We start from the raw sequence: 12,957 nt of genomic DNA, 5'->3' as shown, positions 1-12,957 counted from the left end.
TTCTGACTCATCGCTAATGCCTTAGGGCAGGCAAAGCGAAACTGGGAAGCCAACAAGACAAAAAAAATCCAAACCAGCATTTCTGTTTTGTTAGTGTGTAGAGAGACAGGAAGATAGATTATTTTAAATGTTTCCAGGTTCCTTCTCCTTCAGCATTTATTTACACTGCTTTAGATATTAGCTGCTAGCTGGACACAATAAGCAGTAGCACTTTCAGATAACAATTTACATTTCCAGAAAAGATGACACTAGGAACATTCCTAGACTACAAGGACTATGCTTTTCAAAAGTTTGGATACATAATCTGAAAGTGAAAAGTGATGTTTGTGTGTTCCCATTTTATTTTATGAATGACCTGATCTTGACTAAAACAAACAAGCAAACAAAAACTAGTCAGTTTATTCTCTGGGCATCTTGCTGTTGTGAAAACTGAATAAGAAAAAATGGGACAAAGTCAAATAATTCTGTTTCTCTGCAGCTACCCCATTGCAAGAATAGCCACATGCTTCCAACGCAGATTAGATTTATTTTAGTGCACTTAGAAGCAAATCATCTATGATTTTTCTTTTTCTTTTTTCCTGCTCATAAGAGATTTCAAATATAAACTGACATCTGCATCTTTAAAACCATTTTCATTACACTCAAAAAAAGCTTATCAATAGAGAGAAGCTTTTGCAATAACCTATACAGGAAAGTCAGACTGTAGATTAGCCCACTGCATTCCAAGAACCTGATTAATCAGCAAAACCTTTCAACCTACAAAACTATTCTCAACACCCTGAATTCACTGACCCCTGCCTTTGCAAGTTACTTTTCCCACAGAGCAGATGTCTTGGTTGGTCCCAAAAAGAGAAGAGGTTCCTTAGGAAGTCAAATCCTGACCTGATGATAGTTTGAAGATTATGGCATGCTTTTGAGGAGCCACAGAAAACAGGTGGAAGCTAGTGAAATAATCAAAATAACACAAAATCCAGTACTAGCAACCCTTAACGATAAGCAGCTGTAGTGGTAGACCAAAAAAGATTTTAGCAGTACATGCACCCCTTGCAACACTGGACATTTTTCTGCACTGAAAACTGAACTGGTTCAAAGATGCCAAGTGTTACTCATAAAAGTTAGATGATGTGAACTCATCAGTAGTACAAGACATTTTGCTAGAGTTTAGGTGAACTCTAGCTTTCAGGGACATGCCATCCTCTCCTAAATGCCAAGCTGAACAGAAGGGGACCTCTGCATCTCTCTTTAAAACTGGATTATTGTATATCAGTGCAGCCTCAGTTGAAGTGAAAATGCAACAGAGGCATCAGGTTGCACAGACTGTATTCGCATCAACTTCCTCCATCAAACAAGTGGCTACAAGTACTACCTTGAATTCAAAATACATTTCATGGCATACAGTTTTTGAGGCAAGCAAGGAGAAAGACTAAAACAAAAAGGAAGAGAAAGTGGGGGAAGTTAGCTATGATCTTACAGCTCAACAGATACATTTCTGATGCTGAAAAAAAGAGAAATGTCTAAAGCAGGAAAGCTCTGTTTTTAAACAGAGCCTATTACTCTCTTCCTCACTGTCCAGTAAAAGTATTAAGATAAAAACTTTATTTACATGAGAAGGCTTCAGACAGATATGATGGGCAGCCAGTGTATGGATCTGAAAATAAAGGAGTTTAGTCTGCTGATCACAGTGGAGCTCTACATGGTTATTCATCAAGGACTGACAAGAATGCATTAATTCATCATTAGCTCTCACCACACAGGAGAAAATCAGACCCATTCTAAAGACAGTTGTGTAAAGTATTGCCAAGGACTTCAGCCCAACACATGACATCTGGTAACCCCTGGCTTCTCTTAAGATCATAGGGTCATTAAGACCCTATGAAGCATTTGATACCACTTAAACCTTTCAGTCCTGGAAAGTTTCTGATTTCTCTGTAAAGTAGAGTCTTTCCAGGGATGAGCAGTTATATTCAATGTCTGCATTATACAGTTGGTACAATCAGCTTTTCTTTGCAACTTGAGAATACTTGACTTTTATAGGTTCCTGGCTTGGGAGCAAAAAGCATATGGCTTCCTTACCCAGCCAGGCAGTAGGCCTTGTAACAAAGGTTTCACAGACAATTAACATTAAAAAGAAAAAAAGAATCAATTACCTGCGATTGAATAAGCGTATTAGGAAATTCAAACCGTTTCTTGATATCGTCTGACATTTTTGGTTCTGTCATATGACACTAACTCATACTCTGCAAGAGACATTAAAAAAAGGCTTAGGACTAGGCAAGAAAGTATGCTATTTACAGAAAAAAAATACTCAAGATTCATTTTGCACTTAACAGCAGACATAAGCATTAAAGCAGTGATTTTCAAACTCTGGTCCATCAACCTCTAGGAGCTCACAACTACTTCTAAAGAGCTGGTGACTTCTAAGAAAAGCAAGTTTATATATGCCAGACAGCAACTCACATATTTGCATTTCCAGAGGCATACATAATTTCTTTGAAAACTTTAGAGGTCTACAAATCAAGGAATTGAAAGTTACTGCATTAAATAATAAGGACAGAGAATAAGCACATTCATTCTGCAGGTAGCTAAAAAGACACCTCAAAAAGTTAAATAGCTTTCCTGAAGTCATACAAATAACTAAAGTGAGTGGCAGAGATGCAAACTCAAGATTCTTCCATAATCCATTAGTTCATGCTGTAGTTAAAATGGAAACAAAACACTGACGCATTTTTCCCCCTCTGAAGTCCACCACAGCATCTTACTTTACAGGCTTAAACCCAAGAAATGATGAACATCTATTGCTCTTGTGTGAAGAGCAGGTCATCACCAATTCTTAAATCTGGAGCAAATACATTACTGCTTGTGAATAGTTCCATGCAGCACAGCCATATGATGCATGAGGACTGTTCAGAGCTCCTGAAACATGATTTAAAACGTAAAACTCTCCACAAATATTACAAGTATTTCATGCAAAAACAGAAGTAAAACAAATAAGCTTGTGTGATACTGTAAGTGGTAACTGTATTTAGGGGCTGGAACACTTGACAGAAAAACAAATTTTTCAAACTTTCCAAGTTTCTCAGGAAGTTGGTGTATGCAGGCACTCACATGCACACAGGAACCTAAACTGAAGGGAGATCAGAAACCAGCTTGCCTTGTTATACACTGCTGAAACTGGTGGCAAACAGCAAGTACTCAGACATTTCAGTTCAATGTAAACACACCTTCAGGCACATCATATGATGATAAGCCATATGGCTTCTTTAAAATAAAAAAAAAAAAACCCAAATCCAGCACTCCCTGAAATGCTAAATCTTTGCAGTAACCACTCAGGCAAAATATATACACACAGTACTCCAGCTTCAAGATATGCTATTGATGCGGTGAATTAAGAATTTTGCCATTAATTTTGAAAAAGACAAGATCAAACCTGGAAACATGCAAATGCACTACATGCCAGAACAAATTCCATTCACAGCAGGAAATTTAATAATAGTTACCACCTCAGTGAATATAAAATCCTTGGCAGTTATACTGGCAGAATACTCCCTACTACTTGTGAATTACATTTCTGACAATTTTAAGAATAAACCAGTTAACTCCATTCAGGATGATGCATGTATGGGTTTGCATTGGCTTAAAGTATATTTCATTGCATTTTGAGACAGTAGGTATTCATATAATAAACTAACACACATTAAACTAGAGTTAACAGCTTGCTATTTTTGAAAGGAAAAAAATATCAACACAGCAAACAATTATGGGCACATCTAAATTTGTTGAGCATGTCCAGTGGGTCTGAACACATTCAACTTATTTGTATATACAAACTGAGCCACACACAACCCTGGACCTCCTCCAGATTTACATAACAATCTGCAACATAATGGAAGGTTCCCACCCGGACATTTTTTTTTTTTATTACACACTAGAATTATACATTACCAGCTGGCAAGTAATTTTTTTTATTCATGTGAAAAGAAGAAACAGTAGGAGATCATTAGAAGCACACTACCTTCATAAGCTGCAAAAATGAATTATTCCAGGCAGACTAGGAATCTATTCTTTCCTATTAGAAACAGCTCCCCAATTTAAATTGGTCTATACCAAACCTCTGCAAGATATTTAGAATGCAATACATGAATCAGCAGAAGTTAATGAATTTAAAGACCATCTAAACTGTCCTCCAGTCTTCAGCATCCATCCTCAGTGATGGCACTTGCTTGTGTGCAGAGAACACCTTGCACTTTTATGGGATTACTTGATAATTCAGGCTGTAAGTGACTTCAGCAGATCTCTAGTCCAACCTCACACTCAAAGCAGGCTCAGCCATGGCGGCAGAGCAGGCCGGTCTGGGCTTTACCCAGTCAGGGCTTGACAACCACTGAGAACAGAACCAGCACAACCTCTCTGGCCCAACTCCACTGCTGGACTGTCCTTGGGGGGAAAAGTTTCTTGCCATCCCCACTGGAGCCCCAGCGCTGCCTGCATGCTGGCTGTCCTGGTCCTGCTCCACACAGGCTCTGCCAAGCCTGGCTACATCCCCCTGACACCCTCCCCGTTGGTGCCGGAGTTGCTGTGTGGCGCCCCGAGGCCATCCCTGCTCCCAGAGAGCCAGCCTCAGCCTCTCTGGCCTGAGCATGTATTGTCACGGCTGTGGGCAAGACCATGCGTTCATCCTTGTTGAATTTTGTGAGATTGCTGTCAGCCTGTTCCCCCAGCCTGCCAAGGTCCATCTTAATGGCAGTCAAGCCGTTGAGTATATTGAGTGGTACACCCAAATTTGTGTCCAGCACCTGAAACTTTATTAGAATGCACTGTCTGCTCCTCCAGATCACTGATAAAGATATTAAACAGGACAGATCCCAGGACAGACCCCTACAGTACCCTACTTGAGACCAGCCTCCAGGCAGAGTAGAACTCATTAACCACAATGTTCAAAGTTCAATCATCTAACCAGTCTGGGTTTGCTTTTTTTTTAATCCATCTGGTTGCCACCCATTCAGGCTGTAACATCTTAACTTTGATACAAGAACACCATGGGAGACAGCGCTGAAAGTCTTGCTGAAGTTGAGGTAAATGACATTCACTGCTCTCCCCTTGACCACAAATCAAATCATTTTATTCTTTACTAAAGGCAATCAGGTTGGTCAGGCATGATTTGTCCTTGGTAAACCCATGCTGATTGCTTCCAGTCACCTTCTCTTTCATGTGTATAGAAATGGCCTCTAAGAGGATTTGCTCCATAACCTTCCCAGGGACTAAGGTTAGGCTCACTAGCCAGTAGCTTGCTGGATCCTCCTCCAATCACCTTCTCCTTCATGCACCCAGAAACACGCTCAAAGAGGACTTGCTTCATGGTTTTCCCAGGGACTGAAGTGAGTCCAATATGCTTGCTGTTCCCCAGGTTTACCTTCTTGCCTTTTTTGAAGATGAGTCAACATTTGCATTTCTCTAGTCATTGCAGACCTTCCTCAAACTCCTAAACCTTTCAAAGGTGATAGAGAGCAACCTTGCAAGGGCATCGGCCAGCTCTCTTTGCACCTTGAAAACATCTATGCTTTCCATGTTCAACCTATTACTATTAACGTAGCAGCAGAAGCTCTTTTTGCTGTCATCAACATCCCTTGCAAGTTTCAACTCCAACTGAGCTTTGCTTTTCTAACACCATCCTTGTATACCCAGGCAACGTTTCTAAATTTTTCCTTTGTAGCCTGTTCCTGCTTCTGCCTTCTGTCTGCTGCCCTTTTGCACTGGAGCTCCCTGTTTAACCAAGGTAGTCTCCCATTATATCTAGCTGGTCTCCTGAGTTCTTGTAAGTGAAAGATGTTTTGCTTATAGTCCTGCCTACTTTCCTGAGCTCCTCTGACCTTCAGAGCTGCCTCCTATAGGATCCTGCCACAAGTTTCCTGAGTAAGCCAAAATCTGTTCTCCTGAAGCTCAGGATCTGTACTCTGCTACTCTCTTTCCTCACTCTCCTCTTTCTGCACTCTACCCATTTTCAGCTAAAGGCACCAGATGGAAATAACATCACAGAATGGAATGAGAGAGAAAGCTGCATCCTCATCTAGACAGATGCTTGTGCTGTATCTGATCTGAACTTTATAATTGGGAACCTGACCAATCAGAAATAAAGAGGCCACCCTGTGCATCACTGCAAAACTTAGATGGCAATGGAATTGTAAAACGTTGTAAAAATGCAGGAATCCACTGCCTCCAACTCTAACAGTATTTTTTCAAGAGCGGGTTAGAAACACAATAGTATTGGAAACCTGACAAGCTAGAAATCTCATGCTTTCTACAAGGAGAACTTCAAGTACCACAATGATGTTACCAAAGCACTTCTGTCCACGCTAAAAGGCTCTGCCAAGGATTTACCTACATGCTTAATACTAAGCAAGGAAGGTTTTCTTTCTTTAAAAACTACATAGAAGAATTAGAAACTATAAGATATATGGAAGAAATACACCTGGCTCTGTAACACTTAATGGCCAAGTACTATGAGCAGAAAAAAAACCCCAAACAGACTAAAACTTATTTTAAATAAATTGTTTTATTATGACATTTCCCAAGGGGGTTTTGCACAGAGGGCAGAAAGTTTTTTATCTCAGTTACATAATAGAATAGCTCTCTTAGTCACTAAGCTGTTATTTGAGTGCTATAATTTTGTATTAGTACAATACATACATTAGGTGTTATTTTATATTCCTGCTAACCTATAGGAATAATGTCATACTTATTCATCTGAGCAAAAATACGACCTCCTTCTCACAGTGGATTATTCACACTTACATCCTCTCTGCTGACTCTGAGACCCCCCAAGGAAACAGATCATGTAAGACACCTCCAGTGCTGTCAGAGTTCCACTAACATTTCACCCTTCTGAGAAAAAGAGGGGAAAAGTTCACAGATAATATTTAGTGCATTTAGAATCACCAAAAGAAAAACCTTAAAGAAGTGGTTCCCAATCAAAGGGCTGTGGTTACTACCCTTTGATAAAATACATTTTACTTTGAAAGAACACATTTAATATTCACGTTAGCATTTGGAGGCCCACCAAACTTACCAGTCCAACACCACAAACAAAAAATGGTTAGGACCTGCTAAACTAAACACACCTCCCCATGATGCCATTTATTCATCTATATCCCACTTTTCAGTGCATCATTTCTGGTCCTCCCCTTGCCAGATAACTTCCATAGAAACATCATACAACCATTTGTGCACTCTGAGAATGATGCTATAATCAGACAGCAAGACGGTAAGAGCAGCATGTCTAGGAGAAGCACAGCTGCTCTAGGTCGGAACTGAGCACCTAAAGATAGGCAAAATCATGCAGCAGAAGATTCCAATCATAAGATATAAATCAGAACCTCAGCAGTATCTACACCTGGAGTTTGTAAAACATCTGCTTTTTCATCCCTGCATATCAGTTGCTAACAATACCACCACTACAAGGTGGGGTTAAGAAGAATATTTTTCAAGCAAAACAGCGTGACCGTGCACTAACTTTGGAGTCAGCTATGCCAAACCACTGGCTTGTTTCCTTAACATGCAAAAAGAAAAGGAAGACATGTCTGTGTGGAAAATTCTTATTAGTAAGGTTCAGCCTAAGCTCACTTGTTCTTAACTTAATTTCTTGCATTCTCAGCATTGAATTCATAAAAGCTATCAAGGTTAGGTCAAAACTTTAAAACTGTAAAAAGAAAGAAAGAAAGCAAAAAGGGATTTTTCTTTTTCAGTTCAGATAGCTACTTTATTCAGGGACCTCTTCCTATTAATCAAAAAAACAAAAATACACTGAAGTCTGATCTGTTTCCTCAGTTTTAGAAACTCTGATTACCGCCTACTGTTGTCAGCATGCCAAGGCACTACTATAAATAGATATTAGCATCAGTATTTCTTGCAACCCCCTTCTCTCCTTCCCATGAATGGCACAATTGCCACACAATAATCCCAAGAATTGGAAAAGCAACAGCAGAAAAGTTTCCTATTTTTAGCCGTATTTTACCACAAAAACCTGGAGGGCCACAGCATGTCAGCTTACCACGGTCTCTATGGCCTATCAGCACCTGCTCTGAAAACTACTTAAAAACTTTACCCCAGCTTGTGACATTTGGGACAGCATTTGGTCCCAAAAAGAAAAAAAAAAAATCACATACACCTAACAACTTGTTTTAAAGTTCATAATTCTCAAAACACTGTATAACTTATTTCCATGTTACACCTGTCAGAGACCATTAGTGTTATACAAAATACTGTTCTTGCAAAGTAAGCAGTATCACCCTAAAACAAATCCATCCCTATCCAGAACTGATTCCACATGAAAAGTTTTATCTCAATTCTCCCCCCTGCCCCTGAAAAAAAGATATAAAACTTACATAGGAATATTATGAAAAGGAATAATTATCTTGCAGATTCTTACAGCAGTCTCTTCTAATATGCTGCAAAGGACAGTGACAAAATAGCTTGGTCTCAGTCAGGATGCTCTGGCCCCTAAACGTCCCCAAAACCTTTCTTATATAGGTCAGCAGCCTCTCTTTTTAGGCTGTAACTAACTACATTTTGCTTGTCCTGACAAGTTTTTGTTTGTTCGTCCTGAGCTGTATTTTACCTATCCTCAGTGCTGAAGAGGCACTTTACATCATCAACTCGGCAGACAGACAGACTTCTGCCCCACCCAAGACTAAAAGAAAAAAGACAAGCTACAGGAAAGGGGCCCTTGTTTGTTTCCCTGGCACAGTTAAATTGAACTGTAAGTGACATAATGTTATTTAAGTACAAGCAATGCTAATGCAGCTGTACCAGACAGTGGTTATCTTGGTATTAGAGCTTACGACCTGGGCTAAATCAGTTTACTGAAAGCAATTACTGTAACATACAAGTTAAGGAAGACTATATAACAAAGCACAGAAATTTTTCATTGGGAGCATTTAGATCACACTTCCCATATTTATTGCTTTTTGCTCATTATTAAGGACCCTTGACTCAACTTGGTGTCCCTACCAAACTGGAGTAGTGAGAATACATAGACTTATACACACAAACGCTCCCGCCACTCTGTTGAATGCGCAAAGCCAACACTAAAGGAGATCTGGAGAAAGTTTTGTTTTACTAGTGCTGCCTATTACAGGAATATATACATTGATATTTGTTAGAAGGGTAAGTCCACTTACTGTAGAGAAAGACAAAGTTGAGAGCTACTGGTGACTGATCTATACCTTAATATTGGTAAAACAAAATCATCTGTAAATGCTAAGAGAAAACAAGAGTTTGTTTTCTTAAAAAGAAGAAATTCCAATAGCCATTACTAAAAGCCCAGTAGTCATTACAGCGCGGGACCTAAACTGCCTGGTTTTGCGCAGCGCCGGGCCATACCCCCAGCTGCGCCCACGCAGGCCTGTGACACAGCGAGCCGCGGAAATGCAAAGGGACAGGCGCGCCAGCCAGCCCCAGCAGCAACCGGCATCCAAACCGCTCCCCAGAACACCCGTCAACGGCCCAAAGGTCGCGCAGGGGCGCACGCGGCGCTTCAGGCCTCATCAAAACGACGGGGGTGGGGGGGAGGGGGGATAAAAAGCTGAGTAACCGTTACCGCGGCCCCCGCGCCGCCGCGGCCCGGCGGCCCCTGCAAAGCCCGCCCCGGCACCGGGCGACACTCGCAACCGGTCGGGCACGGTCACACCCCCGGGCGGCCGGGCCCCGGCAGAGGCCGCGGCGGCGAAGCCCCCTCCCCCCCCGCCCCCCCCGCCCTCACTTCACCTCACCTCACCTCACCGAGCGCGCAGGCCTCCCCCGACGGCGGCGGCGGCGCGTCCCGCCGCTCGGCAGCGTCAGTTCCTTCCCGCGGCTGGAAGGCGGCGGTGAGTCAGCGCGAGATTGGCCCCCCCCCCTCCCCGCTCCGCGGTCAGGGCGGCTGCGCGGCTGCTGGCGCATGCGCGCGGGCGGCTGCGCGTGTAGGCGACGTGGCCGTGCCGGCGCCTCCGGGCGGGGGAGGCGCCATGTCTACCTGCGTGGGCAGGCGGCGGCTGAGGCCTTCTCTGGCCGACCTTTACACTTCAGGCCCCGTCCTGGCCGCGCCCCGGCTGAACGCCCTCCTGCCATGGCGGCCCGCCACCCAGCTGGGACTTGGCGTCGCAGCATGTCCGGGGCTGCCTGCGCGGGCACTCGCTGCTCCCCAGCTGCCTGCCATGCTGGGCCCTCCTGGGGGGAGGGAGCCCCTTCCCCACCGCCTTCGGTGCCACTGCCTCACCTGCAGGCAGCTCAGGGCCCCTCCACCTGGTCTGGCCTCTTGGCGTTCCTCACCACGGGCATAGAGTGCCTGCCCGTGCTTATGGTCACCCAAATCCAGCTTCCAAAAGGGTACCGCCGTATCAAGATGGCTCCAGACCATCAAGGCGTCTTCCTAGTGACTCAGCCCTTGGTGACGGCCTGAGCACACGTGAAGGCGATGTGGCTTTGCTCTGTTAGGTTTGTTTTGTCCCCACTGGGACTGCCCATTACAGGAAGGTGGGATGAGTCTCATCCACAGAGTTTCAAACATCTGTGTTTCAGATGTTGGTATAGTTTGGTACTTCGTATCCAGGCTCTTGCCCAGGATGTGGGGACATGAATTAGTCTTATAGTACTAAGCCAGATTCAGACTTTTCTTCAAATCCAAACTTAAATTCAGACTTAAATCCCAAGATATATATAGAAGCAGTATAACTTGTGTTGAAAAGGATAAGAGAATTCATAATATTTTCCCTAAATATGGAAATGCAAATCTTTATAGCATTCAAAATTATTGCACAATGACTTTATTAAATCTTCTCAATATTTTGAGAGGCACAATGCTCAGCATGCTCCAGGGACAGGCTAATCCATTTGAAATCGGGAAGAGACATGAAGAATAAATCAGAATCACACACGGAATGGTTGAGGTTGGAAGGGACCTGTGGACATCATCTAGTCCAACCCCCCTGCCCAAGCAGGGTCACCTAAAGCACATTGCACAGCATCGCATCCAGGTGGGTTTTGAATATCTTCAGAGAAGGAGACTCCACAACCTCTCTGGGCACCCTGTTCCAGTGCTCTGTCACCCTCACAGTGAAGAAGTCTTTTCTCATGTTCAGATGGAACTGCCTATGTTTCATTTTGTGCCCGTTGCCTTGCGTCCTGTCTCTGGGCACCACTGAAAAGAGTCTGGCTCCATCCTCTTGACACCCTCCCTTCACATACTTGTACACACTGATAAGATCCCCTCTCAGCCTTCTCTTCTCTAGGCTAAACAGGCCCAGCTCTCTCAGCCTGTCCTCATAAGAGAGATGTTCCAGTCCCCTAATCATCTTTGTAGCCCTTCGCTGCACTTGCTCCAGCAGTGCCACATCCCTCTTGTGCTTGGGAGCCCAGAACTGGACGCAGTACTCCAGATGTGGCCTCACCAGGGCTGAGTAGAGGGGGAGGATCACCTCCCTTGACCTGCTGGCAACACTCTTCCTGATACACCCCAGGATACCATTGGCCTTCTTGGCCACAAGGGCACATTGCTGCCTCATGCTTAACTTGGTGTCCACCAGCACTCCCAGGTCCTTCTCGGCAGAGCTGCTTTCCAGCAGCTCAGCCCCCAACCTGTCTTGGTGCATGGGGTTATTCCTCCCTAGGTGCAGGACCCTGCACTTACCTTCCTTGAACTTCATGAGGTTCCTCTCCGCCCACCTCTCCAGCCTGTCCAGGTCTCTCTGAATGGCAGCACAGCCCTCTGGTGTATCAGCCACTCCTCCCAGTTTGGTATCGTCAGCAAACTTGCTGAGGGTGCACTCTGTCCCTTCATCCAGGTCACTGATGAAGAAGTTGAACAAGACTGGACCCAGTACTGACCCCTGGGGACACCGCTAGCTACAGGCCTCCAACTAGACTCTTCGCTGCTGATCACAGCCCTCTGAGCTCTGCCATTCAGCCAGTTCTCAATCCACCTCCCTGTCCACTTATCCAACCCACACTTCCTGAGCTTCCCTATGAGGATGTTATGGGAGACAGTGTCGAAAACCTTGCTGAAGTCAAGGGAGACAACATCCACTGCTCTCCCCTCATCTACCCGGCCAGTCATTCCATCATAGAAGGCTATCAGATTGGTTAAGCATGATTTCCCCTTGATGAAGCCATGCTGAATGATTTCATGTTTGCTGCATGTTGTGCAGTTCTGTCATTTCTAGATGCTTCTGGCCATGATCAGAGACAGGAGAATGGGTTAGCTCAAGCTCAGCCTGGATGCATTTTGGCATCTTCTGTGTTGCCAACATGTTGAAAGACTCTGCAGAGCTCATATTTAGGAACAGAGACTATGATAAGAGGTTGTGTTCTCAATTAGAATTCTTATTTTAACACAAACCAACACTTTTATTCCTGAACATTGATGCAATAGGCAACCTTTACAAGATGTTAATAACATCAAAATGACTCTCACTAAAAGTAACTTAAGAAAAGGCAAAAGTCATGAATACTTTGAGAGAAATTTGTTTGGGAAGGGCTATGTTACTTGGTATTATGACTCAAGGATGAATTTGAGCAGAAGGTAGTGAAATGATGACAAATTTGAAACAAAAGTAAATGTAAGTAAATCCATCTAAGTCTTTCTACAGTTTGTCAGTTTTTAAAGACCAGGAAATTGCTGAGTGTCTTAATATGTTGGGACCACGTTCACCAACAAAAGCCAAATGTGGTATATGGGATCCAAAAGGACCTGCTTCTGCTTCCGTTGAGTTGGTGGCTAAGCCTACACTGACACTTCAGGAGTGAGAAAAAGCCCAAATGTGGTCCAGAGAACAAAATTATCCTCTTGAACTGCCTGCATGTCTATATGAAAAGTGAAGAGCAGCCAGCTCACTTAGATCATGTAGACTTTCCTTCTTGTTTTCTCAACAGGACTTCACAAGCAGCGCCTTAATTTGGGGGGGGCAATCTGCACATACATGCATATCC

At 43.6% G+C, this 12,957-nt stretch overlaps 1 protein-coding gene across 3 annotated transcripts in view; it reads right to left on the bottom strand.

Moving 5' to 3' along the window:
- FOCAD (focadhesin) overlaps window positions 1–9,854 on the bottom strand; it is a 127,735-nt gene extending 117,881 nt beyond the window's left edge. For 2 of the 3 annotated variants that reach the window (XM_067316124.1, XM_067316126.1), the window contains exons 1-2: window positions 9,770–9,823; window positions 2,148–2,237 (exon numbers count right to left, since the gene is read on the bottom strand). In XM_067316124.1, the coding sequence (XP_067172225.1) occupies window positions 2,148–2,219 (72 nt within the window). In that variant the 5' untranslated portion in view covers window positions 2,220–2,237; window positions 9,770–9,823. Of the gene's footprint in view, window positions 1–2,147; window positions 2,238–9,769 lie in introns of all 3 variants that reach the window. The other variant, XM_067316125.1, reaches the window with a different exon arrangement.
- Between the last annotated feature and the right edge of the window lie 3,103 nt (window positions 9,855–12,957).

This window comes from Apteryx mantelli, chromosome Z (assembly GCF_036417845.1).
Source record: "Apteryx mantelli isolate bAptMan1 chromosome Z, bAptMan1.hap1, whole genome shotgun sequence".
Taxonomy (NCBI): domain Eukaryota; kingdom Metazoa; phylum Chordata; class Aves; order Apterygiformes; family Apterygidae; genus Apteryx; species Apteryx mantelli.
Note: the sequence above shows the minus strand (reverse complement) of the source record. Positions and strands in the feature narration are given on the sequence as shown.